Genomic DNA, 27,585 nt, shown 5'->3' with positions numbered 1-27,585 from the left:
AGCTTTCAGCTCTATTGTGCATGTGTGGGAATTCCTGCATGCAATTGCCTTTTGATTCTCCTTAGTCCATACCGGAGCTAATCTACCTATGTAGTCTCCTCTCTAGGGAGATGGGAAGGTATTCCATGGATAATTCATCCTGTTATCTACAGAAAACGATAAGCAAACTTGCTTTTTTTTTTTTTTTTTAAATCGATAAGCAGGCTAAATTAGCCATTACATGTGGGGAGTTTGAAGCAGAGGGCTGCAGCGGAGCATTTACTTAGTAAACAAACCTAGTCTTCATCGAGCAGAGTGGCCTACTGCAAGACCAGACTTTGCAAAACCAATTGTCCAAATTTACTGTCAGTCTTTGAGATGCTATCAAGACTGCAATGTGATGTAAACATATGCACGGAAGACCAAGTTACTGTTTCACAGATATTTTCAATAGGTACTTCTCGAAGATGCACAACAGAAGCAGCCATGGCTCCTACTTAATGAGCTTTCACTGAGCTTGCGATTTGCAGGCCTTCTAAGGTGTATCAGTGATGAATGCAGTGCTAAGTCAGTCAGACAAGGTATACTTAGCATCATATGATCCCAAGCGGTTGCCAACAGTTGGGAAGTTTTCCAATGCGGCTGAGTTCTCTCATTATAGGCTAAGGCCTTTTGCAGTCCAGAGCATGCAAGGGTTTTTCGCCCTCATGCACATGGGGCCTAGGAAAAAAAGGTAGATAATACGATGGATTGATTGATAAGAAAAGCTAAGATGACCCTTCGGAGAACTTTCTGATAAGTTCGGAGAACCACCCTATTGTGGAAGAACTGCATAGTGGATATTGAGGATAGTGGACATGAGCTTGGAGTTTCCCAGCTCTTCTAGCTGAAGTCACTGCAATGAGGAACACCACCTTCCACATCAATTATTTTAGAGAAGATGACTTCAATGTTTCAAAAGGAGGCTTCATTAATTGGTAAAGGACGACTTTTCAGTGGCTTTTGTATCTGGGGTTTGACATGCCATGGGCCTTTCATGAAGCAAGATATCAACAGATAAGTAGATATCAATTTGCTATAATGCTGAGATGCATCCATACAGACAAGGTGGCAAGGCTAGAGTCAGAAAGGAGTAGCAAGTATTTCAGAGATGCTTAAGCTGACAGCAAAATGGTTCCTAAGCATTTTGCTGATACCATTTGGAGTACCTGTATCATTTGAAGGCATAATTCCTTCTAGTGGAAGGTTTCCTAGAAGAGTATGTCCACAATTTCTGTAGGCAAGTGAAGATCCTTGATCACTGAGTGCTCAACATCCAAGCTGTGAAGTTAAGTTAGTACAATGTCCCGTCTTCCTGCATCAACAATTCAGGGTCTGTTCCTAGGGATACAAGAGAACTACTGGAAAGCTGTATGAGCTATGTATAGCAGATCTGCCTGGGCCTCGCTGGGGCTATGAGAATTAGATGAGCAGTCTTGAAGAACTTTGAGAAATGTTCTGGTAATAGGCAGTAAAGGTGGAAAAGCATACATAAGGCTGAGTCCCCAGTCAAGGAGGAAAGCATCTTGAGCCAACCTATGATCACTTGGTAGAATTTAATAAAACTAATATAGTTTTCCATTTTGCTATGAGGCAAACAGATGCACCAATGATAGACAAGCTGAAGAGCTTGTCAGTCACTGACTGCATGTAGAGACCACTCATGTGGTTGAGTCCAGTGTGTTGAGATGCCCAGAAGCTAAGGGGCCTGAAGAGCAGCTCGATTTGTCTCAACCCAATGCCAGATTTTTAGGGCCTCTTGACAGAGAGGCCCTAATCCCATTTCTTCCTTGCTTGTTGACATAAAACATGGTGATCTGGTTGTCTGTTTTAATCAGGATGCTCTTTCCCTGAAGAAGATGAGCAAACGTTGATAGAGCTTATCTGATTTTTCTCACCTCTATAAAGTTGATTAGATAGCAGCTTTCTTGAAAAGCCTAGATGCCATGTGTTCCAAGAATTCTGGTATGTTCTCCCCTCCTTTTGGAAGAGGCATGTGTCGCAAGAACTGCTTCATAGGGGAATGAACAAAGAGGAGCTCCTTCTTTGAGAACTTGTGGGTGTAACCACCACTGCAACTCTCTTTTCTTAGTATTCGTGATCTGCACTGGAGATAACAGAGTTAGTTGATCCCATTGGGAATGTAGACCCCATTAGAGGAAGCGGATGTGAAGATGGGACAGTGGAAACACATGGACAGCCATCTGCATATGTCCAAGAACTACTAGGCGTGTTGTAGACGAGTGCAGAGAAAAGATCAGGGTGCAGATGAGGAAAGTCATGGTGCTCGCTCTGTTGGGAGCCGGAAATGTTCTTTCCTGTATTGAGTTTATGCAAGCCCCGATGAATTTGAGACTCTGAGTGGGCTCCTTGATTGATTTCTTAAAGTTGATTTGAAATCATTATAGCAGAGCTATGTTTAAGCTCCGAGGACATAGTACTTTGTCCCTTGAATTCACTGTAATGGGCCAATTGTCCAGATATGGGAAGACTTATGTTCCCTGATGATGGAGATTAGCTGCCACTGCCGCGAGGCATTTCCTGAAGACCCTCGGAACCAACAAAAGGCCAAAATGGGAGTACTTTGTACTAGTAGTGGGAAGAATCCACCTGGAAGCATAAGTAACACCAATGCAAAAGATGGATGGGTATTTGAATGTATGCATCCATCAGATCCAAGGCACACATCCATTCATTCTTCTGTATATAAGGTAGAATCATGCTGAGGGAGTTCATTTTGAATTTTTCTAGGAGTATATTTTTGTTCAGGCATCTCAAGTTGAAAATGGGACACAACCCCCCCCCCTCCCATTTTCTACCCCCAATAGAAGCACATAATGTATGTGAAATGGAATCAAAGAATTTGTATATTGATTGGAGAAGATGGCAGATGCAATCTTCTGTGTCTAGGAGTGGTTGTGGATAGTAATTGCCTGGCTCTGTAGCAAGTAACAAAAGTTTCAAATTTTGAACACAGTCAAAATGATGGATGGTAATATGAGCGGACAGCATCACGCTCTGAAAATATTTATTGCCGTTTATCGAGAAGTTTGTGGTCTTTTCCTAGAGGAAAATTTAAGTGAATGTGTCTTTACTTTGTTCACAGAAGCTTCAACTATTACAGACTGGTGAGGTAGCTGGGCGACACCAAGCTTTGTGATTATTGGACTCTGAATTTGAGGTCTAACTTCCTAGCAGTTGGGAGTGACCGAAATGGGAGTTTCTCACTTTCTTATTTGTAGAGCATTATGAATGTTGTGAGCTGGAAGGACCGCTGATTCAGCTGGAGTGTCTGGATTTTGAAGAAGCCAGGAACTCAGATAAGGGTTTTTTGTCTTTGCAGATAGGGACACTCCTAGACACAGAAGATTGCATCTGCCATCTTCTCCAATCAATATACCCATCTTTTCCACTCTTATTAGGTCAGATCCTCTGGTGGTGAGGTACGTTCCAGAGCATCTGCAAAGGATCAGAGGGTATGCAGATAAGAGTCTTCATCCGAGCCTAAAAGTATAGGGTCGCTTTACCTAGGACTCAAATGAAGAGGACGAACCAGGAGGGGGTTTCCGATTGACTCTGAGGAGCAGCCAGCTAGTTTATCTTCTCTAACCTCGAATCTGTTGCAATAGATGATGAATAACCTCTGAGCAAGGGTTCTTATGATGAATGTACCCCTATAGGTAATATTAGGACTCTGGTCTTTGGTATCGCCATAGTGAGAGTAGAGAGGAGATGCTGGAACATTCCTCCCATCTTCTTGGTCAAAGATGTAAAGAAACTCTATACAAAGTCTGCGATTTGTTCGAGCAACTGATGTAGATGGCAGAACATCCTAAAACCAGGATAGCTCCTACATGAGGGCAGGTGGCCTGTTAGACGTGCATGGCATTAAAAAGGTCACTGAGTCTGCAGTCTCTAGGTGAAGTCCTTCTGCCACTAGTCTAGGAGGGTTAAGTGTCCTGGTTATTTGGCAGCAAAAGAGGCAAACTAATACCCTTTCCTGCCAATCTATGATGAGCTGTGTTGGCAAAGCAGCTTGATAAATCAAAGTTTGAGGTGGATGCGTCAATGGGGTAAGAATATTTGGATGTTTTGGATGCCTTGGCATGTTTCGACGAGTCTTTGGAGATGCGTATCAAGGAGTCCAATGGAGGCTGATAATTTTGTGTCTGTTACATTGGAATTGCATCATGGGTTCTTGCAGTATACATTCTTGGGATCATGCATGGAGGTCACAGGCTTGCGGGGTTTTGGAGCATCGAATGCAGAATGCATCGGTGGCACTGTACATCAAATGTGCCAGTGCAATATGCATCAAGTGTGTCGGTGCGTCATGCATTGAGTGCATAGGGGTGTAATGCACATCAGAGTTTCGTGCTTCATGCACCTCAATGCACCCTATATGTCAAGCACCTCGATACATTATGCACTGCTGGAATCTGTGGAAGTTACGTCAGGTGAGTTGATGTCACTGATATGGCAGAGAAGGCCACACTTTGTTGTTAATACATTTTTTTTTCTTTTTTAGTAGCACTGAAAAGTGCTGTTGTGAAACTGCAGAGGCAGAAAAGCAACTTAAAAAGAAAAGTAAAAAAAATATCAAATAAAGAAAAAAGATTTAGCAGAAAACAGATCACATCCGTGCTGTACTGAGAAAAAATGACTGAGGAGACTCATGAAGCAACATGCATACAGGAACTTCCGCACATGCTGAATAGAGTTCAAAGCTCTGCTAGCTTGGCGAGACGAGTCCGTTTAGTGTCGCCGGATGTCGTCACCCAACATGAAAGGGCTAATTCATCCTGCTTATTGACAGAAAAAAGTATGCCCAGACTCAAGAGAACCCACTCTATTTAAGATGCAGCTTCTTTTCTATTTATTCCTTCTCCAACTATACTGATTAATTTGCTTTCTCATTATTGGGAATTTCACTGGATGAGAAAGAGCCAATCAGCATGTACAACAGTCTTACTGTTGGTGCTACATGGAAGGAGAACAGCTATTTTGAGACTCTTTAGACAATTTAAATGAATTCATCTTAAAGGGAGATAATGGTCATAAGAAAGTGAGATAATGGTATATGTATTCTGTGGCAACATGACAATTGAGTGGCCTCTCCAGTGGCTAAGGAATAGCAGGTTGTTATGATTATAAGATGGATGATCTGCACATTGGTATTGCTCTTTGTTTTGTTTTGTTACCTGCACTAAATATTCCCTTGAAAGTAAAGGCAGTCGTACATGTTCCATCAGATGGGCCATATGTTCCTGTCGCACATCTATGTCATGGTTTACCCAAGCAATCACTGCTTCGAACACCTTCAAAGATAAAATTTAGCAAAGCATTACTGTTATATTCACTCAACAGCTTCATCATGAACAAAGATGTTTCACTGTAACAAAAAAAATAGAACAAACAAAAATTCAACTGGAAAGATTAAAGTGGTAATTCTGAAAGAGAAATTAGATAATTCAGTCAGAAGTTGCAGAGATTCATTAAAGTATACTCTTTAAAAGGACTGGGGGGGGTGAAGGTGGAAGAAGTATCTTATTATTCATGTTCTCTGTTTTGCAATTAGTGACTAAAAGATTACAATATACATTAGAAAGTTCTTTTTGGTTTAATCCTGAGGAAATGTTAGTATTAAAAATATTGAAAGCTCTTCCTACTTAGCCATCCCAACCATCAAGTAAATCAAGGAGCTCAAGGACAAATGAATACCTCAAATAAAGTCATACACTGGCTAAAGGGAAGGACGCTTTTCATAAGTATGCTCTTAATAAAAAGGCACATATCTTTAATTCAAAAAAAGTTTATAATCCTGAGAAACACAATATATTTTGAAAAAAAAAGAAAAAGGTGTCACAAGGAGACCCAATGGGAACAAAGCCAGAAATCTACCTAGAACTGCAGCTTTAAAGAGAGATACACACTTAGCAATAAAAAAAATCTGTGAAGGCTTAGTTTATAATTTAGTTCTTCTAAAACTGAAAGTGTTGGTTATGTGTACTCTCAGAAGTGACAAAGAATTCCAACTTGCCAAAGTACTATAAAAACTGTGAACCAATGTAAATCAAATCATCAGTGTCAAATAACAAACCTAAATGAAATGAAGGATTTTACCATTAACCGATATATGCACAAGATGCAGTTGTAGAACAGGAGGCTATGGTATGAGGTTGAAAGGGGCAGAGAGGTGAATGCATGGAAAAATCTCCTCATACAGGTGGTGGAGGTGACAACAGTATCAAAATCGAGAGCATAGGACAAGCACAGAGGATCCTTAGTTATGAGGAAGCTGAAGTTCAAGTAGAGTCCGTGGTAATAACAGAATGGGAAAACAGGAAGACTAGACAGGTCTTGTGGTCCTAACCCCTCCCTCCCATTGGTTACCTTCTTGAAGAGTATCAGGTGAAAGACTTTGTGTTTTATATTTTGTTAATAGTCTGTCATTCCTCACTTCTTGACGTAATTGTTCCAAGCACCAAATATGTGCTGCGCGGTCCTCTACTTCAGAAGTGTTTCTGAACTACTAAAAACTATATAAATTATCACCATCAACAACAGCCAGGTCTTACCTTTTCCTCTGAGACAATAGTGAGCTTATCACTGGCGATTAAACTGCACACTTGTTCTATCCCAAGGTTGAGAAATTCTTCACCAGGTACAATGTCGGAAAAATGTTGTTCTGTTCACAATGACAAAAAACACATTGTTCTCAAATTAATGTTGCTGCAAAAACTGAAAAGCTTGCTACAGTCTACATGTACTCACTGAGCTTTAACATATGTTCAAGTATCTTTAATTTTATTATGGATTTCTTATTTTCCTACTTCCTAAGCACTAGGCAATTTACAAATAAAACATACATAAAGGACATACAACAATAAAAACAAAAGAATAAAATTACAATTAAAATTAACAAACATGGCAATGGAATATAAAAACATTGACCACCTGTCAGTGAGAATGTCATAAAATATAATCCAATCAGTTAAATGCCTGCCTGAACAAAAATGTTTTCAATGAGGTTTTATATGTATTTAAAGCATTCCATCATATGCATAGTTTCAGAAAAAGCTTTCCACAACTCAGGAGCAGCAAGATGAGCTGCTTAATAGAGGAGACATTAATAAACCTCGCTGGAGCGGACAGAACGGTCCACCTAAGTAATATATATCCTTACAAAGCATCCAGGGAAAGGAGTCTATCCTTAATAGATCCTTAAGGATCCTTAAGGATCGCCAAAGCCCAAGCTTTGGCGATCCTTATAATGAATATGATACTGGACTGGAAGCCAGAGTATACCTTCCTGAAATAAGGTAGGCCGCTGTGTTTTGTAATAACTGAACAGCTTTAAGGGAAGAAGCAGGCAGACCAATATATACAGCGTTGTAATAACTAATTAAAGAAAGAATGAGTGCCCATACTATAGATTAAAAATCAGAATAATCAAGATGTTTTTGTCCATGGAGTACCTGTAGTTTGAAAAAAACAAACAATCTTACCATTGCTTTAATATGTTCGTTAAAAGTAAAATTTGAATCTAAACATAACCAAGACTTCTAACAAAGGAAGTAATTGGTACATTATCTTCAATATCAATTGATGATGGCACCAGCCAAGCATTGGGAAGTTGGATCAGTATAATCTCTGACTTTGCAACAATAAGGGCAAGTTTACAGTACAGAAGCCAGCATTTTAGAGTTGACAAACAAAGCATAACCAGCTTAACAGCATCAGACTATACAGGCTGAACCTTGAAAAACTGGATGCTATCTACAGAGATTCTGTAATCCACAGAGAGCCCCACAATCAAGTAAATTTTAAATGGGCTTCGCACATAAATTTCGGGGATTACGCGTGTGGCTGGGCCTTGCGCGCATTTCACAATGGGCCCGGCCACACGCGTATGTCCCAGTATGCGCTGAAGTTCCGGGCCTCTCCAAAGCGGCAGGCCGGGTCAGTGCCATTCAACAATGTCCCAGGGAAGTGCGCTGGTAGCCGGCCGGCGCACGGAGATTACTTCCGCTCCAGAGGAGCAGTAAGTACTAAAATAAAACATTTGGGGATAATAAGGTTAGGTTTAGGAAGGGGAGGGAGGAATGTTAGGTAGGGGAACAGGGGGAGGCCCTATTGCGTCGCTGTGCTGCACTGCGCCCCGCCATTGGATTTTATAATATGCGAGCGCATGTTATTAAATCAGAGCATCCATGTGCATGCGCCAGGAACCACGCAGACATGATATTAAGCAATGTGACTGATAATGCTCAAGTGACTGATACTGCTGAACCCTGAGAGACTCTGGTGGGTACAGAAAGCCATTGCAAATGCTGAACTGATGACAAAGTCACTGAGATAGGACCTAAACCAGATGCTTCTATATTATCAATTTTTGCTGATCAGCAGAGTTATTTGTCCTCAGTCAAAGGTAAATAGAAGACACAGAGTTATCTCTGGCAGTACTGCTCACAGCTAGCATAGCATGTTACTTCATCTGCTACAGGCTTAATATTTTTAGAGAAGAGAGAGTCAGGTTTTCAGGATATCACTAATGAAAATGCATGGGATATGTTTGTACGTACTGTCATGACTGTGCAAACATATCTCATATATATTAATTAGGGATATCCTGAAAAACAGACAGGTTTTTCAGCATTCTAGGACTGCAGTTTGAGACACCGGTCTATACCTTTCCTGTCCAGAAAGTTAATTCGCTCTCTCAAAATTAACATCTATTTGTCCTTTTCAAATGTTCTCAATACAAATGGAAACAGAATAATGATTGAAACACATAAATAAAAGTTCAGGACACCTGATTAACAAATAGAAACATGCAAAATATCCGTTTTTTGTAAAATGTTCTCTCTGCTTCCAGGGTTTGGGGAGGGAGATTAATTACGCCTCCATGTTCAGTTTCTCTCTCCTTTTCAATCCTGGGAGGGGATCCCTGGACATGCGTCGATTCCAGCCTCCTTTCAAGTCCTGGGAAAGGGATCCCTGACTCCTGCACTCCCTCTCTCTTTTTCTCTGCCAGGGATCCAAAAAGAGGATTCTCTGACCAATGCTGAGGAAATGACCAAGGAAGCCAAGCACATTTGCACAGTGGCAAAACATTTACAACAGCTACCGTAGCATACAAACAGACCTCTTTTCTTGTTTTGCTTTTTTCTAGAACAATTCCCCTGTTTTTTTCCCCCCTTAAAAACACTCAGAAAACTACAGTTTACTCTTTCCAAAGACACCTCAATTATGTGTGCAGGACAATGCGAAGTGCCCAAACAGGGTGGATTTGCAGCAGCCGACAGATTTTATGATTTATTGCAATTAACATGTACCGCGGAAGATCATTCTGCAAAAATCAAAGTTAATGGCTTCTTTTTAACTTTACACTTTAACGGGCTAATTGTATAAAAACTAGAGTGTGTGTAAGACAATGTTCAAATTTAAGTGATGAATGATTCAGATGGCGAAAAGGAAAATTGTCTTCAACATCTTTTCTAAATGTCATAGAAATGCAAAATAATATTCACTGCCACAGAATAATCATTCCACCTTCATATAATTTTAGAAACTGAAAGGTTTTTGGGAAAAAAAAACCTCATTTTTACAGCAACTTATGATTTTGACAGTGTAGGTCAAGTAAGTATAACGATAACATTAGTACAACATGGCCAGCTCATGTTGACTGTAAACTAATCTTGCATTTCCCCACTTAGATTCTTGGAAATGATCCAGCTGACCTGCTTGGTAATACACTTTCTAGTGTTAAACATGATAGGGTCCCGTGGGATGCCAAAAGAAGCCACTGGCTCACCAGAGAGTAAATTACAATAATTTGCACAGTGGGTGTTAAGTTTGATCTAGTAACCTGCAATAGTCATTAATATTGACTGGGTGACTACTGCTGTTTTCAAACACACAATGCAGTAATGAATGCACATATGCTTTAGAGGTCCACTGCTGCTGGTATTCGAACTGAAAGGAAATCTGAGAGCAAGTTCACCTTAATTCTGGAGTAAATCTCCCTCAGGAAAGTAGTTTCACTCTTGAATTTTAGTAAATAATAATGGATTATAAATGTATATGAATGGAATGTAATAGTTAGCTAGTTCTGGATCACAGTTGGAACATAAACAGAAACAATTTCACATTCTATCCTGGAGTAGTTCCAAACGCTAGAAACATAGAAACATGATGGTAGAAAAAGACCATATGGCCATTCTAGTCAGCCCATCCGTTCAATTTATGTAGCCCTTATAATTACCATCACTCAGATTGTCAGATTAATGTAGGATTGTCTTTAGGAACACTTCTGGTGCTCTTGGTTTATTTTTAAATAGACGTACAGTATATATCTCTGTAACCCATTTTAAGCATTTGCACAGAAAGACAGGATAAAACAATTGTGAGGCAGTGCCTTAGTGTTCTGCTAGATGCCTGGTCCACCTTAAGTGCCTAAAGGAGAGTATGCTCTATGGGCAGGATCCTGCGGGGTAGGTGAGGCTCAGAGGGTGTAACCAGAAACTGAGGAATAAGAGCAGGGATCCAGGTGGGGATAACTAGACCAGGCCCAGGTCTCCAGGAAGAAGGCAGCTCCTGTACATAACACTGTCCAAACACTGAGCTGAGATGAAGCAGCACAACTGTGAGTAGAGAGAGAGAGTACACTGTCTGAAGGTAAAGTAAGTCTACTGCTGATTATCACCCATTAAACTGATACCGACATACCAACCACTGCACGTTCTACTTCTTGTTAAACTTCTATCATCCTCTTCTTCTACTCCCAGTTAGAACCATCCTTGTTTTATTGTAACTGCTTTTTCTGCACACTTGTTATAATTTGTTATAATTTGTAAATGTATACTCGCATGTTATAGTTATGTACGTTTATAATGTATTGATCACCCCTTGTTTTAATGTAAACCGACATGATACGAATTTCCATGAATGCCGGTATAGAAAAACTTAAATAAATAAATAAAAATAAGGTTCATGTTTTATGTGGCTGGAAGACTGAATTTCTGCCTCAAGGCCTGTGGGAATCACTGCTCATTCCCACAACAATGAATAAGTGAAAGGAAAACTGATCAGTCCACTTGCTGGGATGAATTAGTAAGCCACTTGAGATGGAGCAATGAATGCCGGCACAGTTCCCAGCCTCTGAATCAGTTGGTGAATGGGTTTTTACTAAACAAAGTCCATCTTCTTCCACAACTGTTCATGGCAGTGGCCTTTTAATACAGTGCTCCCTCATGAAACACCGAAACAATGCTCCTGAACTTCCCAGTGGTTGCAGAGATGACCAATCTGGCATCAACAATCTTGGCTGACTACATATCTGGTTATACTATAAAAAGCGAATGATCCTAACTACCTGATGATTCTTTACTTTGTTTTGCAAATGGATTAGGGGAATGGAACAACTGCCCTATGAGGAAAGACTAAAGAGGTTAGGACTTTTCAGCTTGGAGAAGAGACGACTAAGGGGGGATATGATAGAGGTGTTTAAAATCATGAGAGGTCTAGAACGGGTAGATGTGAATCGGTTATTTACTCTTTCGGATAGTAGAAATACTAGGGGGCACTCCATGAAGTTAGCATGGGGCACATTTAAAACTAATCGGAGAAAGTTCTTTTTTACTCAACGCACAATTAAACTCTGGAATTTGTTGCCAGAGGATGTGGTTAGTGCAGTTAGTATAGCTGTGTTTAAAAAAGGATTGGATAAGTTCTTGGAGGAGAAGTCCATTACCTGCTATTAAGTTCACTTAGAGAATTAGCCACTGCCATTAGCAATGGTAACATGGAATAGACTTAGTTTTTGGGTACTTGCCAGGTTCTTTTGGCCTGGATTGGCCACTGTTGGAAACAGGATGCTGGGCTTGATGGACCCTTGGTCTGACCCAGTATGGCATTTTCTTATGTTTTCTTATGATTAGCAACTTAGATAAAGTCTCTGTCCTCCCTTTTAACCTGTTTCATGAATAACAAATTACTGATTGCTGATTGCTAACCTAGGAACCAGCCTCAACAATGCATTAAATGAAGAGAATCTCTCTTGCTGTTGTTCTATGTACTTTTACATGTAATATGGATTGGAACTTTTTTGTCTGTTATAAAATGCTCAGCTTATGTGTCTGATTGTGTTATTTAGGAAATGGACAACAATTGACCTCTGTTGATTTAGCCATGATCCGTGACTTCAATTGTAGGACCAGATCTGGGCACCTAAACAGCCTCTCAACAAAACAGGCCCATCTCCTGAAAGACCCCATAAACTCTATTCACAACACAATTTGGTTCCCCCCCCCCCCTCTTCTCTGAAATGACATATTGTGATGTTTCTAAAAATAAAATCCTATTCTATAGTATAATATTTTTGTAAAGAAAGCTGTACCATCTGTGTACTAGAAATCTGAAACTGTCTGCAAGACATTTATTTAATTTATTTTTTTTGGCACATTACATTTAGGTACGCTAGGCATTTCCTTAACCCCAGAGGGCTTATAATCTGTTTGTACCTGAGGCAATGGAGGGTAAATTGACTTGCCCAAGGTCACAAGGAGTGGCAGTGGTATTTGAACCATGGTTTCCCTGGTTCATAGCCCACTGCTCTAACCACCGGGCTGCTACTCCGCTTATTTGGCAGTCATGAAATCAGTTTGATTCTGCACTCCTACACTCTCAACAATAATCTGTTTTGGTGAAGATGGGTGGGGAGGGGGACAAGAGTACATAAGTGCATTTCTTCCTTGATGCATGCACACCCTCCACCTCATCCCTGCTAAGGACCTCTCATACTCCCTCCCCTTGTCCCAATCAGATGCGATCCACTCCTAGTCCCACATCATCCTGAAGGCCTTTCCTTCTCTTCTTCCCCTTTCTTACGCTCCTCCTTTCTCTCCTTCCCCCACTGCAGCTCTCACACTGTCATCCCCATAGCCCTGTTGCTGCTTCCTAGGTTCCAACTAAGACCAATACCACCATCATCATCTGCTCCTGAGTCTATCTAAAAATCCGCTCAAGGAGAGCTGATTATCAAAACCTGTCAAAGATACAAGGCTCAAAGTGAGAAGACTCAAGAGTAACATTAGTAATTCAACAGAGACCATGCTACTATCACTAACGGATCCGAACCTGCGAGGATCCAACTATACCAAATCATACTGCCTTGTACTCATCGACCTCACAGCAGCATTTGACACAGTAGATCAAACTATTATACTGACAGTTAAACATCGAAATTGATGGAACAGTATTAAAATGATTCAAATCCTTCCTAGATGAGAGAACATACCAAGTAAAATTCAATGATCAGATATCTGACACCTTGCAATGTAACATGGAGTCCCTCAAGGGCCATCTACATGCTACCATTATATAAAGTACTCATAGTCCGTGGTCTAAACTTTGTCCTCTACGTAGATGATCTACAATTTTATTTTCCAGTAATAAACTCAACAGAAATACAGCATCATTAATCACAAAATATATGATAAATGAAAAACTATTCCAACTTAAACACTAAAAACGAAAAAAAAAAATAAAAATCATATGGCTAAACCAAAACCCCCCCAAAAATACAACCACCTGCTATAAACCTAGGAAAGTGCCAAATTAATCCATCGATGCATGTGAGAGACCTAGGAGTACAACTGGATGAAAACATATCAATGAAAGGGCATATCAGTAAATTGATATTAAGCTGCCTGAAACCTTTACTAACTACTACAGACTTCAGAACTGTTCTACAAAACTAATTATTTTTTACTATTGCAACTCCCTGCTCCTTGGTCTTCCTGCTTGTCACATAAAACTACAACAACTTCTGCAAAATGCAGCCGCAAGACTGTTATCTGGAGCCAGGAAATACAATCACATTACTCCTACATTGAAAACACTACACTAGAATCAATCTAGAATCCAATATAAAACATTAACGATCATATTCAATATCTTTAACCTAAATAATAATGATCTGCTTGGAATACCTCAAACACAAACTCCAACAAACATTGAGATCACAAAATAAGGGTCTCCTCTCAATCCTTACATTACAAACCTCCCACCTGTTGCAAACAAGAAAAAGGGCAATATTAGGAACATCATGCTGGAAGAACTAAGAACTACGAATGACAAGAAGAAATTCAAACAAGACCTGAAAACATGGCTGTTCCAAAATACATAAAATTCAACATAAACTGACTGAATGATTACTTTCACACCCTCTTCCCATTTTCACCCTTATATCCCTTCTCATCCCCTAATACCCTCCCAAGCTACCACCCAAATACTCTACCCATTGCCCAGTAACTAATAATGGTGTATGTTATTGATGTACTCAGTATTCTCTAATACTTATGAATGTCAATGTCATGAACCGTGGTGAACTAGTGATCTTCACACATAGGTGACATCATCCAATGAAACCCTGCACGGAACTTTGATCTCGAAGAATCTACAACTCTCAAACATGCCCTACTGAGTATGTACAGCTGTAGTCATCACCCTGCTCCCTAGGCTGAGTCCCTCAGTCCATAATAGAGCTAACACATGGAGAAACCAACTCCCAGGGGAGGTGGGTGGGTTTTTTAAGGACTAACATACTGCTGTCCTCTGAGAATACCTGTTACAGGTAACTAACTCTGCTTTCTCAGAGGACAAGCAGGATGATAGTCCACACACATGGGTGAATCCCAAGCTATAGGCTGTCCAAGCAGGACAAAGTGGGAAACCGCACCACACTGAAAGCACCACCTCTCTCCCTGTTGTCTGTGAGGCAGCCGACCCACAAAGAGATCTAGGCGGGAAAGTAGTTGGGTTCTACAAAGAGAAAACCATAGAAAAGACTGACACAAAATCCCGATGCATAGCAGAGGCAACTAAGGTAGAGGAGTGATGTGAGTGCCAACAAGAAACATACTCCGCCTCACAGAAAACATTACAAGCAGGGTTTTGGCTCAGTAAAAACAGTAGGTCTAGAGTTTCCTAGATAAAGTCTAGAGATGTAAACAAGAGAAGGACTCTTGGATGAAGACCATAGTTTTCTTCAATGCTACTGGGGCTTGAGATCTCCCCAGAAAGAAACTGCAGTCCACTGACATCCAAAGGACAGAATGTCTCTGCAGAAGTGTGACCATGTTTGGCTAATAGGCATAATGGGCAGAAAACCCAAGCAACGCTTGGAAGAATAATCTGCAACAAAGGCTGGGTCTATCACAGACCCTACATGCGAAAGCACCAGACATAGCTGATCATGCAGGTCAGCACCAAGAGTTTCAGGGGATGAAAGACAATCACCTGAATGGGATTGCTAGCCCAAACCACCAAGCAGGGAGATACATTAGGCTTGAAGCTCACCCACACTGCACCCTGCCAAGGGCAGGCTATCCATCCTGTCTGCAGGATAGTTCAGGTGAGCAGGAATACACTTTGGGCAACCTAGTGAACTGAGAAAAGCTAAAGGCATTATTGGCCAGAGCTTCGTGAAAATATAGAGAAAAAGCGGTGTATCTTTCCTTGCAGGTATATACTAAGACATACCATGAATACCTTAGCTTTCCCCACCCTTCCCCCAAAATTCCACCTGGAAGTCGGAAGGCGTGAAGAACACAAAGAGGCAGACTACTGGACTACCGGGGTAAGCACAAGTCACTAGGCTGTATAACTCAAACCCCAAATGAATAACTCATTGCTGATTCCAGTAGGGATTCCACTAGGGAGTTACCCACCAAGATAACTGTCAACTATTCTGCTTGGAACAGCTGAAACAGACCAAATTCCACAGGGAAGAAATCCAAAACCACTCCACTAAGAGACAAGAAGACAGGGGGCTGCAAATGCAAACCCCTGTTGAACAGGATTTCTTCACTGGTTTGAAACTCTAAAGGTATCAGGATAGGACAAGGGTGATCTCGAAACAGATTTTGCCAAACCTGGCTTAGGTATTAATACCTCAGTCATGATAGCATATACTTCCCCCAAGGAAGCTCACGGTCCAGTAAATGGAACAATCGTTGCATGAACCAAGCCTCCCCTGTCCACAGATAGGACTATCCCAAAAATGTAAGCCACTGCAACCAAAGAGCAGCACCTCTGTTTGCAGGGACCCTCGTCCTCCAACTCCCTCAGCCATGGACATGGCAATAGGTTGAAAGGCATACTTGCCAATTAGATGGATTAGAACACTCTTCACTGAGGTAGGGTCCCACAGGCGAGAATGAATGGCAACAGTGGTCCTCATCAAAAAAACACCCATTGAGCTCAACAAGTATCAAAGGTGACTCCTGGACAGGAGCTACTCTGGAAAGGCTCCCTCATGAAATAGACTTGCTGTGCCTTTTGACGACCTAAGGAGAGTGACTGCCAGTCCGAAGTAGTGTCATGCCTTCTCCAGGAAATGGAAAATGAGGGACACCCCTTGCAGGGGTGGACAACCAGGCATCCAGAGGGAAACTCATAAAAGTTGCTTTGCAACCCAGTCGAAACCCCCTTCCTAAAGGGCAGGAAACCAATCAGAATCAGGGCCTATTGGGAGGAATCTCGGCTGGAGGACTTCTCTAGTAGAGGGAAGGCAAAACGGACTGGTCTTAGCTCCAAATTTCCATCCATAGAGTTGCAACATCACGACCAAGGCCCCCTAAGTGACGTCATCGAACGGGGCCTGAACCCCGGGATAAATTCGGGACAGGTGTGGCGCGCAGCCGCTGGCACGCCCCTGAGTAAAGTTTTCATTTTTCTAAATTTTTCCTAAATACATGGGAAGAAAAAGAAAAACAAAAATTTGGACTTCGTCGCCTGCAGTTCAACAGGCTAGAGGTCCAATGGACTATCACATTACAAGACGGGTAAGCCAGGCTGCCCGTAATTCGATTCCAGATTCCAGATATTTCTTTTTCTTCGGGAGCATCAGAAAGTCCCAGCCAGCAGCATCAAACTCAACCTCAGGTGGAAATGACTGCCATCAATCAATCGAGTTTAATTGGAGATGTTCTTAACAATGATAATAATGCTATATGCCCTCCTATAAGTGGGGGCTATGGGAGGATCCGAATTACCGCCGATATTTTCGGGTCCCATAGATACTCATAGTATTACCTTGCTCGATGTTTGGAAGGCAATCAATGAGCTGCAAAAAACTATATCTGCTTTTATGGTTCAAAGTAATCGCTCAATTATTGAAACAAATAATTCTTTAGAATTGCATGATAACCGATTGAAACAGTTAGAAGAAATAGGTAGAACTACTACTATACAAATTGCAACATTACAATCAGTAAATAATTCACATATTAAAGATAGTTTGGTTACTCATAGACAACTGGAAAGCCTGGAGAATGAAAATAGAGCTCGAAACTTAAGATTTTTAAATTTTCCATTCACCAGACTATTATCAGCTAGTGAGTTATTAAAAAAACACTTGTTAGAAAATGTATCGATTACAACCATAGATGATAAATCTGTTTCCAAAATATTTTATGTACCTAATGCTAGATTAAAGAAACAGGAGGGGGAGGAGGGAATGGAAACTGTGCAACAGGAGTCTCCACTTTAGCAAAACAAAAAGTTATCTGGCTAACTTTAGGAAAATATAATTAATCAGTTCTTAAAGGGGATTGGTTCATTCACTGACAGTTGTTAGCAAAGGTATCAATTATTAGTCTTTTCACCAGGAGTAAAGTGAATAAATTAGTACTAATGCATCAGAAGCTGTCAGCTCTATGCACTGTGTTCAGCTCAGGGAGTCACTTTTAGAGATTATGGGGTTGAGGGTGAGGATTTGGCCAGCACCTTTTTTTGTAGGTAGGAGATCGGTGGGGGATAACTGCACCTACGCAGCAAGCTAGTCCCACCCTCCACTACACCACCTCAATTATCTAGCTAACTTTAAGCCTGCTATTTTTCCAACCAGAGTTATCCACATAACTCTACCTGGCTAGCATTGAATATCAGCACTAATCAGGTAAATTTAAGCCATGCCCCCATGTCGCCTCTTTTTTAGCCAGGCAAGTCATTACTAATGAACTTAGAAATTCCGCAGGACAGGATATTTAAAACTCGGGGTCTGTCCAACAAAGTCCCAAACTTAAAAAATAAAAAGCAGAAACAAGCTAGAAAAGAGATTTTTTTTCTCTGGTTCCTAAAACTCTGGACTAGCATCTAAGTTTTCTAAAAATTGTCCATCTCTGCTTATTGCAGTTATAAAAATCACTGTTTAGCCAGTACATTATTTACAAAATTTGAAAACTGTGAAAAAGCTAGAATAGGGGAAAAAAAGCAGCTAGTTGCAATATGAGAATCTTTCCTAGTATTGTACAGTTCTTTCTAGCTTGTGTGTCTTCCAAATTGCTCTCTGTTGCTGCCAATATACAGTATGTATGTGACGTAACAGGCTATAAAAAGATGTATGATAATGTTGGTTAAGGAGACAGATATTTCCGAAATAACATGCTGGTGGCTGTAAATAGCTCACATGTTCTATATACATCAGAATCGTGATGAATATTTAAACTTATTTTTAACAAAGTCCTCTCAGATGAGCACCATAATTCAGAAACAAAATGTTAATAAGCAATCTTTACAAACACACAGGTCAATTCAGTATGGTGCACGCAGGCCGAGCACATCATTAGCCCCCATTTGGACGCGCGTTTTTGACACGCTACTATTAACCCATATACAATAAGGCAGAGCTTTCCAAACTGTGTGTCGGGACACGTTAGTGTGTCGCCTGCAGTGTGCAGGTGTGTCGCGCAAGCCCGGTCAACTCTGATGCGAGTTTGGGCTTTTTTTTTTCTAGAGATTCACTTTTTTTTTTCAGTTTATGGGTTGCTTATTATTGGGTGATTTTTGCTGTCAATCGCGTTTTTTTGGGGGGGCTTGGTGGGTGGAACGAGCCCAGCCATCCTTGCATTGGCTGCTGCTGCCGATGAGGCCTGGCCATGAGGAGTACTGACTGCAAGCAGCAGTGTCTGGTGATCATGGAAGGGAGTGAAGCACTTAACTGGCAACAATCAAAAGACGAGGTACATGAGTGTGGGGGCCAGACATGTGCTGGGGGGAGAGAGATGAGTGAGTGAGGGGCAAACGTGCTGGGGGGACAGACATGTGCTTGAAGGGGAGAGATATGAGTGTGTGGGGGCCAGACATGTGCTGGGGGGAGGAGAGAGATGAGTGTGTGGGGGACAGACAATTTGTTTTTTTATTGTTTCTCATAAATTATAACAATAACATGAATCTTGGAATATATATTTTTAATATAAATTTAAGGTTTTCATGAGATAGGTTGTGTCGTGAAACATTTTATTTATGTATATATTTAAGGAAACATACATAAATTGTCGAAATATGTTTCGTTCGTTTAACCTTTAACCTCTGGTTTACTAGTAGACTGAATTACCGTGTCGTGAAATTATGTTTGTCTAAAAAGTGTGTCACCAACATGAAAAGTTTGGAAAGCTCTGCAATAAGGGGTAATAGCGCGTGGAAAACGTGCATCCAAGCCCCCCGAAACTATTAGCGCCCTCAACATGCAAACGCATTGAGCTTGTGCAGTGCAGGACTGAATCCAAAGATGGAGACAGGACAGGGTCAGGGCTGGGCTTGACAGACTGGATCAGACAACACAGAACAAATGCATGTTGGTGAGCCCATTAGTTAGTCCCGTGCGATACAGAAAGTAAAATGTGCAGCCAAGCCGCACATTTTACTCTCAGAAATTAACGCCTGCCCAAAGGCAGGCATTAATTTCAGCCAGCACCGGGAAAGTGTACAGGAAAGCAGAAAAAACTGCTTTTCTGTACACCCTCTGATTTAATATCATAGCGATAGGCCCCAAAAATAAAAAAAAATTAAAAATCTTAAAAAAAAGAAGAAAAATCTGCTCCTGGCCTGCGGGTTGGAAACCAGAAGCTCAATTTTGCCGGCATCCGTTTTCCGAACCCGTGGCTGTCAGCGGGTTCAAACTGACATCAGTAAACTTGAGCGTTGGCTGTCAAACCCGCTGACAGCCACCGCTTCTGCCATTAAGGAGGCGGTAGGGACGCGCTAGGGTCCCTAGCACCTCCTTTTTACCGCAGGCCCTCATTTGCATACAGAATCGCACGCCCAGGAGAGTGGCTTGGGCGCGTGTTGGGAGAGCGGGCATTCGCCTCGAAGCGCCTGTTCTCCCACGCATTTTACTGAATCGGCCCGACAGTTATTAAAGGAACATTTCGTGGTTCAAGATCTTTGAATTCAGAAGAACTGTACTAGGGGGCTACTAATTATAGCCTTGAAATTTATCAACATCAGAGACTAAAGTTAATGATGATCAGGAAAGTCTATGGTCAAGGTCAGTCAAATCTTCCAAGGATTCACCTCAGTCTATATGTGCACTTGGAGAACATAACTCTCTCTAATAAATAACATACAATGAGGGTGCAGTTGTGCACACATTTTTTAAAGCACAAATATTATTCCAGATGCAGCTAGTTTTGTGCACAAAAAATGTACATATAAAACCATGTGTCCTACTTAGTGCTCTTGCATGGAAATCCCATGCAAATGAAGGTGCGCTGGCTTAACTCATGTTTTCCAAGGGCTGGAATTTTTATTCCTGGTCGAAGATGAAGTAAAGTTTCCAGCACTTGTGTCAGTTTAAGATTTTTAGACCTGTAATCAGAATTTATGTGCAGAAAACACGCTTTGGGCACAGAAAGCATGTTTTCTGTGCATAAATATGATTTTTGCACAGATGTGCAGCTCATGCTGTGCAAGCACAAAGATGTGGCCTTCTTGCCCCTTTCCTAGCTTTGCAGCCAATCTAGGCCTTATCCTGCCTTACTCTGTGGCCTATATAGGCCATTTCCTGGCCTTGCCCTCCTAGGCTTAGTGCCTTTTAGCCTTTAGCCTTGCTGCTTTTGGGCTTTCGTGTACCTTTGTTCTATGTTGTCTGATCCAGTCTGTCAAGCCCAGCCCTGACCCTGTCCTGTCTCCATCTTTGGATCCAGTCCTGCACTGCACAAGCTCCAGTCCTTACCTGCACTCTGTTCCTGTTCATGCTCCAGCTTTTCCAGCCTGTCCAAGCCCTAATTCACCATGTTGTACAGCTGCAGCTTACTTACTTGGCCCCCATAACCCAAGGGCTCAACCTGTGGGGCGAAGGAGCTGGTTAAGTGGACGACCGGCCCAAGCCTTGCCCTGTAGTCCTGTGCCACTCTGAGGCTGGGGTTCCCTACATCCAGCCAGTACCAGAGCCATGACACAATGGAATCGATGGAAAAGCATACAAGAGATCTGTACTCCAGTTTTGCTGAAAAATGACCTGAGTGACACTGAATTTGCTGGGCAAAATAGAGCAAATCTCTCCACTTTTTGTTTACCTCTGACACAGAGGTTTATTGCTGGAAGTCTGCTGACAATTGACTGTTGTAGGAACCACTCATGTAGGTGAGCTACTCTGCTAAGTTGATTTGCTAACATGTTGGAAATTCCTGGAAGGTAGGTTTGCTTGATGTTTGCATGCTCATTCCCATATCTGTCACCTCCTGACAGCGGGTCAATAACCCAGAGCCATCTTGATTGTTTATTTAAAACATGACTACCTGGTTGTCGTTTTGAATGAGAATGCTCTTCCTCTAGAGGAAATGTGTGAAAGTTGTAAAAACGTACCTGATTGCTTGCAGCTCTAGGAGCCTGATCTGAAATTGTCTTTCTAGTAATCACAAATTATTTCAGTTTATAAGGGGCTGTTTAGGCTCTCCATCCTTTTGTGGAGGCGTCTGTCGCCAATGCTGTTTGGGTGAGGATGCAGCCGGTATGGCACCCCTTCTCGGAGAATCAAGGGTTGTATCCACTAGCGAATTTCCTGCTTCATGCTTTGCGAAACATCCACAGAGACTGTCAAGGGCTGAGTTAATTGGTCCCACTGGGAACAGAGGCACCTCTATAAGAGTTGAATGTCTAGATCGTCTCTGGCCGTTTGATCTGTGTTTATCAGTTAACGTATAAGAGTCCTGAATGTATTCGCCCTATCTGATGGAAGGAAGGCTTTTTCCTATAGGGAACTCATCCATGCTTCTATGAGTTTTATTGTCAGGATGGGAACTAAAATTAATTTTTTAAAGTTCACCAGGAATCCTAATGACTGTAGGAGCTGAACAGACCTGTAGGGAGGTGAGAACCGCTTCCTATGAATCCACCATCACTAGCCAGTTGTCTAGATATGGGAAGACCTGTATGCCCTGTGTTATGACTGTCTGTCGCAGACTGTTGCGACCACTATTACTCACTTTGTGCCTCGCTGCCCTCTCTCCTCTGGGAAGACTCGTGGCTGTGGCTAGCCGCTTCCAACACTCATGGCTCCATTCCAGGACTCCCCAGGGCCGACCGCCATGTCTCTCCTGGGCCTTCCTAGGCACGCGCAACTCCATGGTCCTCCTTTAAGGACACCAGGGCGGGAACCCCGGCCGTCTCCCCTTGATGACATCACTAGCCTTCGACTCTTAAGCACCATCAGGTCCTGGCTCTAATCAACTTGACAATGAGTTCCCTCCTTGCTGAATCCTGCTGTTCTCACTACGGACATCGGTTCCTGCTTCCCTTGCGTGAGACACTCTCGGGTACCCGCTCCTCGGGGGCCATGCTCCTCTCTCTGGCTATCCACTCCTCGGAGAGCCCTGTGCCTCGGACGCTGTCTGCCATCTTCCCCACTCCTCGGGGTTGCTCCTCTCTCTGGCTATCCACTCCTCGGAGAGCCCTGTGCCTCGGACGCTGTCTGCCATCTTCCCCACTCTTCGGGGTTGCTCCACTAACTACTTTTCCCGTGAGACTATACATCGGTGTACCCTGCTCTGCAGACCATTGCCATTCTACTCTGCTTCGTGGAGACTCAGTGTGGTGTGCCCTGCCCTGTGGACCATTGCCATAGAACTCTACTTCTTGGAGACCTACGTAGGTGTATCCCGCCCTGCGGGCCATTGCCTCTCTACTCTGCTTCGTTGAGACCTAGCACTGGTAGACCCCGCTCTGTGGGCTATTGCCTTTGCTTGTAACTGCCGCATCCCCGCTCCTCGGGTAGCGTGTTGTGAACTTGGGACTGAGCCGCGCTCCCCCGCTCCTCGGGGCAGCGCCTTGTATTTTACTGTTACTACGTTCTGTTCCCCAGGGTAGCGTCCTGCCTATCTCTGAGACTGTAGCGCACTCCCCTGCTCCTCGGGGTAGTGTCCTCTTATACTGCCAGACACCCCTGGGCTTCCCTGCTTCTTGGGTAAGCCTACCTCATACCTTCCATGCTGACTCTCTCTCTCTCTGTGGCTCCACTCTGTGGGGTCACCCTTGCAAGCACTCCTCCTTACCCTGCCTCCATTCCCCACCACTAGGGGGACCTATTCTGACAACCACATCCACACCCCAGTCTCCTGCTCTCCTTATACTCACTGGGCGGTGTCACCTATTGCTCAGACCTCGCCTCTGAACGGTGAGGCTCAGTGGGGCTGCTCCCCATGGGCGGTACCAACTCTCTCCTTGGGTCAAGGGCCCACTAACCTACGAATTCTAACACCCTGATGACAAAGGTGTGCTGCTATTACAGCTGAGCATTTGTGGGACTGCCGCTGATAGTCTGAAGGGGAACATTTCAGTAATATAAATGGGAGGAATTCGCCACAAAGCACAGATAAATCCAGTGGGAGGGACCGATGGGGATTTGAAGATAAGTACCCTTCACATCCAGGGCACACAACCATTCTCCCTTCTGGATGAAGGAGAGGATTGTGTAAAGGGAGTTCATTTTGAATTTCTCTCTATGTAGATTCTTGTCCAGGCATCTTAAATCCAGAATGGGTCTCAATTCCTCAGTTTTTTGGGGGATAAGAAAGTAGCAGGAATAGAACCCCTAGCCATGCTATTGAACAGGTTTTATCACTCATTGAATGAGAAGCAACTCTACATCCAGGTGACATTGTGCTGCGTGAGTCAGATCCAGATTGAAGGCTGAGCAATGAGGAAGCATGGGAAGTTGGGAGAAATGTAAGCGATATCCAGACTCCACAATTTTGAGCACCTAGCAGTCTTTGGTTATCTTGCACCATTTCTCAAGGTAGGGCTGGATTCTCCCTCCAACTGGGGAGAACTGTTGTTGGGTTTGTCAAAATCTTGGCCCTGGCTTAGGTTGAGCCTGTTGTTCCACATTTAGTTAACAGCATTCTTGCTGTTGACTTCAGGCCAGAAGCTGCTGCAGAAGCAAAGGTGGGATTTGACACTGCCATAAGGGGTGTGTCTGGAAATAAAGCCTTTTAAAAGCCATACTTCCAGAGCACCCGTTCTGGCAGTTTCAAATATTTCTATGTTTTATATGGTAAGTAGTCTTCATTCTAAATCATATGGGAATAGACTTAAAAATCTAAACATGATTACCCTAGTAGAAACACAAAATAGAGGAGCTATGATAGAGACGTTTAAATATCTCCAAGGTTTCCATGCAGAAGAGGCAAGCCTCTTTCAACAGAAAGTAGGCTCTAGAAAGAGGACTTATGGGATAAGGGTGAAATGAGGCAGACTCAGGAGTAATCTTAGGAAAAAAAAATTTTTTCTGAGAGGGAAGTGGATGTATGGAATGGCCTCCCAAGGGGAGCTGTGGAGACAAAAACCAGTATCGGAATTCAAGAAAGCATGGGATAAATACAGGGGGATCTTTGAGGGAGTGATGGGGAGGGCTTAATTTGTGGGGGAACGGCCAGGAACGCAGTTTCTGAACTTCTTTCCAGGTTTAAAAGGCAGAGCAGCAGGGGTGTTCTTTACCAGCCCCTCCCCTTTGGACTTTATGAGGAAGCTTGCACTTTACTGGCCAAGGAGGGAGAAAAGGAAAGTTGTTTTTCCAAGGAGAGTTGGAACTCAAAAGTCACCAAGAATAGAGGGTTAGATTTAGGGAATTTATGACCACTATGAGTGGGGGAGGGGGAATGACCACTAGGGCGGGGGGGGGGGGGGGCCTGGAGATGGAGGATAAGGATCACCAGATCAGAGAGGAAGAGGAGTTTAGAGAGAGCTGCATTCTCTCTATCCACCTTCTCCTCCCCCTAGTGATCCTGCATTCCCAACTCCCAGCTGTCCTTCACTTACCAGTGCTCATCAAGCATGTTGAGAATGTGTGAAGAGTGCATTCAGATACGTGCATGTGAAAGAGTTCATACCCATCCCTTTGCACAGATCACACCTAGTCCTGACCCCACCCATCTCACCATCTTTTTGTCTACAAATTAAATCCTGGTGTTAAGAATTGCAAAGCTAAATTAGTTGGGTGAATGGGCAGATTGGTTAGGCTATATGGTCTTTTTCTGCCATCATGTTTCTATCTTTTTCTGTAGTATGGTCGGCATGAAGTAGACTGTTGCTCTAAGTCAGTTGAGAGGAACTGGATTTAAATCTTTGATTTAAGCAACTACTTCCCTAAGTTTATCCCAAAGAGGTGGTCTCTGAGGCAGGAGATGTCCACTAGCTTATCATAGACATCATTCCATAAGTTGCTTACCCATAACTAAGCCATCCAAGGCGCTCCAATCAAGGCTGATGAAGATGAATGATGTAGAATTGGTGAGCTCTTGAATACTTAGTTATCAAAATTGTTCAATAACCTAGGATCCTTCTCTAGTGAGGTATTAGGAGATATTCTTGTTTTCTTAGCTCCTTTAAGAGCCGATTCCACCACTACTGATTGACGAGGTAGCTGTACCACTCTGTTTCCCAGAAAGTTTTGTACTCCACTTGTGGTCTAGTTTCCTTGCACAGAAAATCAGGTTCTTCCATATTCTTGTTTGTAACTACTGAGGAATATTATGGTAATTCAAATGAGGTCTCTAGAATCTGAAGACATTTTCTCAAGGATCCTTGTCCTTTTGAACATTGACTCTGAGCGCTATACTCAACTTGTCCAGAAATCTGGAATGGGAGAGCATGTCTGGAAGAGATGAATGTTCCAGAGGCTCAGGTAGGGGATCAGAGGGTATTCCCATTGAACCCTCTTCAGATTCAAGGGAGGGCGACTGATGAGAGAACCTTGGTTGCCACAGACGTGTGTGCTTCTAGTAAGCTTCCTCAGACTGGCTGGACTCCACCGCAAGCTAATGTCTGCGACTAGAACCACCTCATGGGGTAAATGATAATGTCCACTCTGATTGGGGAAGCTGGGATTTCTCCTTGTAGGAGTAAATCTGATATCTTGAAAAGCAGGTATTCTTATTACTTATTGATGCTAGAAAGGTAAACAAAGTTTTCACCAGTTCTGTATCTTTTTCTAAGGACTGATTTGCTCTTTGGCCTGGCACTAGAGGAGGAACATCCTCTTCTATTGCCAGAATGGAGTCTCCTTGCACCTAATCTGGACTTTGAAAGATCTGCACTGGAGATTGATTCAAATTAAGGGGACTATGGAACAAATGGGATTTGGAGTTTCTAGGCGAATCTCTTGTTCCATCAAACTGGATGGTGTCATTTCCCTGGTGATTGGTGCAGTTAAATGCATAACATCCCCCTCTGCTCCTGAGAATCCACCTCTCTGTATCAAAAACAGTTAAGTAGGCAGCAGTGTGGCCCAGTCCAGTCCTAGGTAGCAGACATGTCCATTACTTGTGCAAAATGCCCAGCTCGAATGCTATACAATGCTTCGTGCAGAGACCATATTACACCTATACTGTACCATTTACACTGGCTTCCAATATCGTACCGCATCTCATATAAAATTTTGTCCACGATCCATAACCTGTTACATAATCCTAACTCAATCTGGTAATGCTCGATATTGAGATTATACAAACCCACTAGACAGCTCCGATCTATGGATAAATGTATTTTGGAAATCCCATCAATAAAATCTGCAAGTTTGGCACTGCCTGTTGCAGGACCTATATTATGGAACTCAATTCCGGAATATATTTGCTTAATAGTAAACCGTAACGAGTTTAAAAAAGCACTGAAAACATACTTATTCACATGTGCATACAACCTAACTCAATAAATCTCTCAATGCTGTTTTTATAAACATTAGTACCCACTATTATTGTATTGTATTGTAATTATATTGTATTTTAACTTGATGTATGTTATGATATTTGTATGTTTTATTATGTAAACCGCCTAGATGGATAGACTACTACCCCATGGCGCGGTATATAAAAACTTTTAAATAAATAAATAAATATACAATCTGAAACCATTCACTGTGGGCTTCGGAACTGGACATTCTGTTAATAAATCTTTTCTTTCTTTTTTATCTAGCAGTGAAAAAGGCTGTTTGGGGAACTTCCAAGACAGGAAGACAATAAAATAGTCAAAATATAGTACTGAAAAAGGATTAGCAAGAAAACATTTCCTGCAGCGCAGACAAAAAAAAACAAAGAATGAGGAACTTCACAAAGCAATGCCCACCAAGTAATTCCCATACATGCTCAGTAAAACTAAAGCTGTAAGAGAGAAGAGTCCATTCGGCGAAGTCGGATGACATTACCCATGTGTCATGGCTAACTCAGCCCTGCTTGCCAACAGAGAAAAACTGAAAATCTATTGTAAACTGATTTTTCATAAGGGCCG

At 42.3% G+C, this 27,585-nt stretch overlaps 1 protein-coding gene across 6 annotated transcripts in view; it reads right to left on the bottom strand.

Annotated features, from left to right (window-relative positions):
* KLHL2 (kelch like family member 2) overlaps positions 1 to 27,585 on the bottom strand; it is a 334,713-nt gene that overhangs the window by 74,736 nt on the left and 232,392 nt on the right. For all 6 annotated transcript variants that reach the window (XM_029571086.1, XM_029571005.1, XM_029571313.1 and 3 more), the window contains 2 exons: positions 6,597 to 6,706; positions 5,220 to 5,336 (listed from right to left, as the gene is read on the bottom strand). In XM_029571086.1, the coding sequence (XP_029426946.1) occupies positions 5,220 to 5,336; positions 6,597 to 6,706 (227 nt within the window). The remainder of the gene's footprint in view (positions 1 to 5,219; positions 5,337 to 6,596; positions 6,707 to 27,585) is intronic.

The sequence above is a fragment of the Rhinatrema bivittatum genome, chromosome 1 (assembly GCF_901001135.1).
Source record: "Rhinatrema bivittatum chromosome 1, aRhiBiv1.1, whole genome shotgun sequence".
Classification (NCBI taxonomy): domain Eukaryota; kingdom Metazoa; phylum Chordata; class Amphibia; order Gymnophiona; family Rhinatrematidae; genus Rhinatrema; species Rhinatrema bivittatum.
This window is presented reverse-complemented; position numbering and strand designations above follow the sequence as displayed.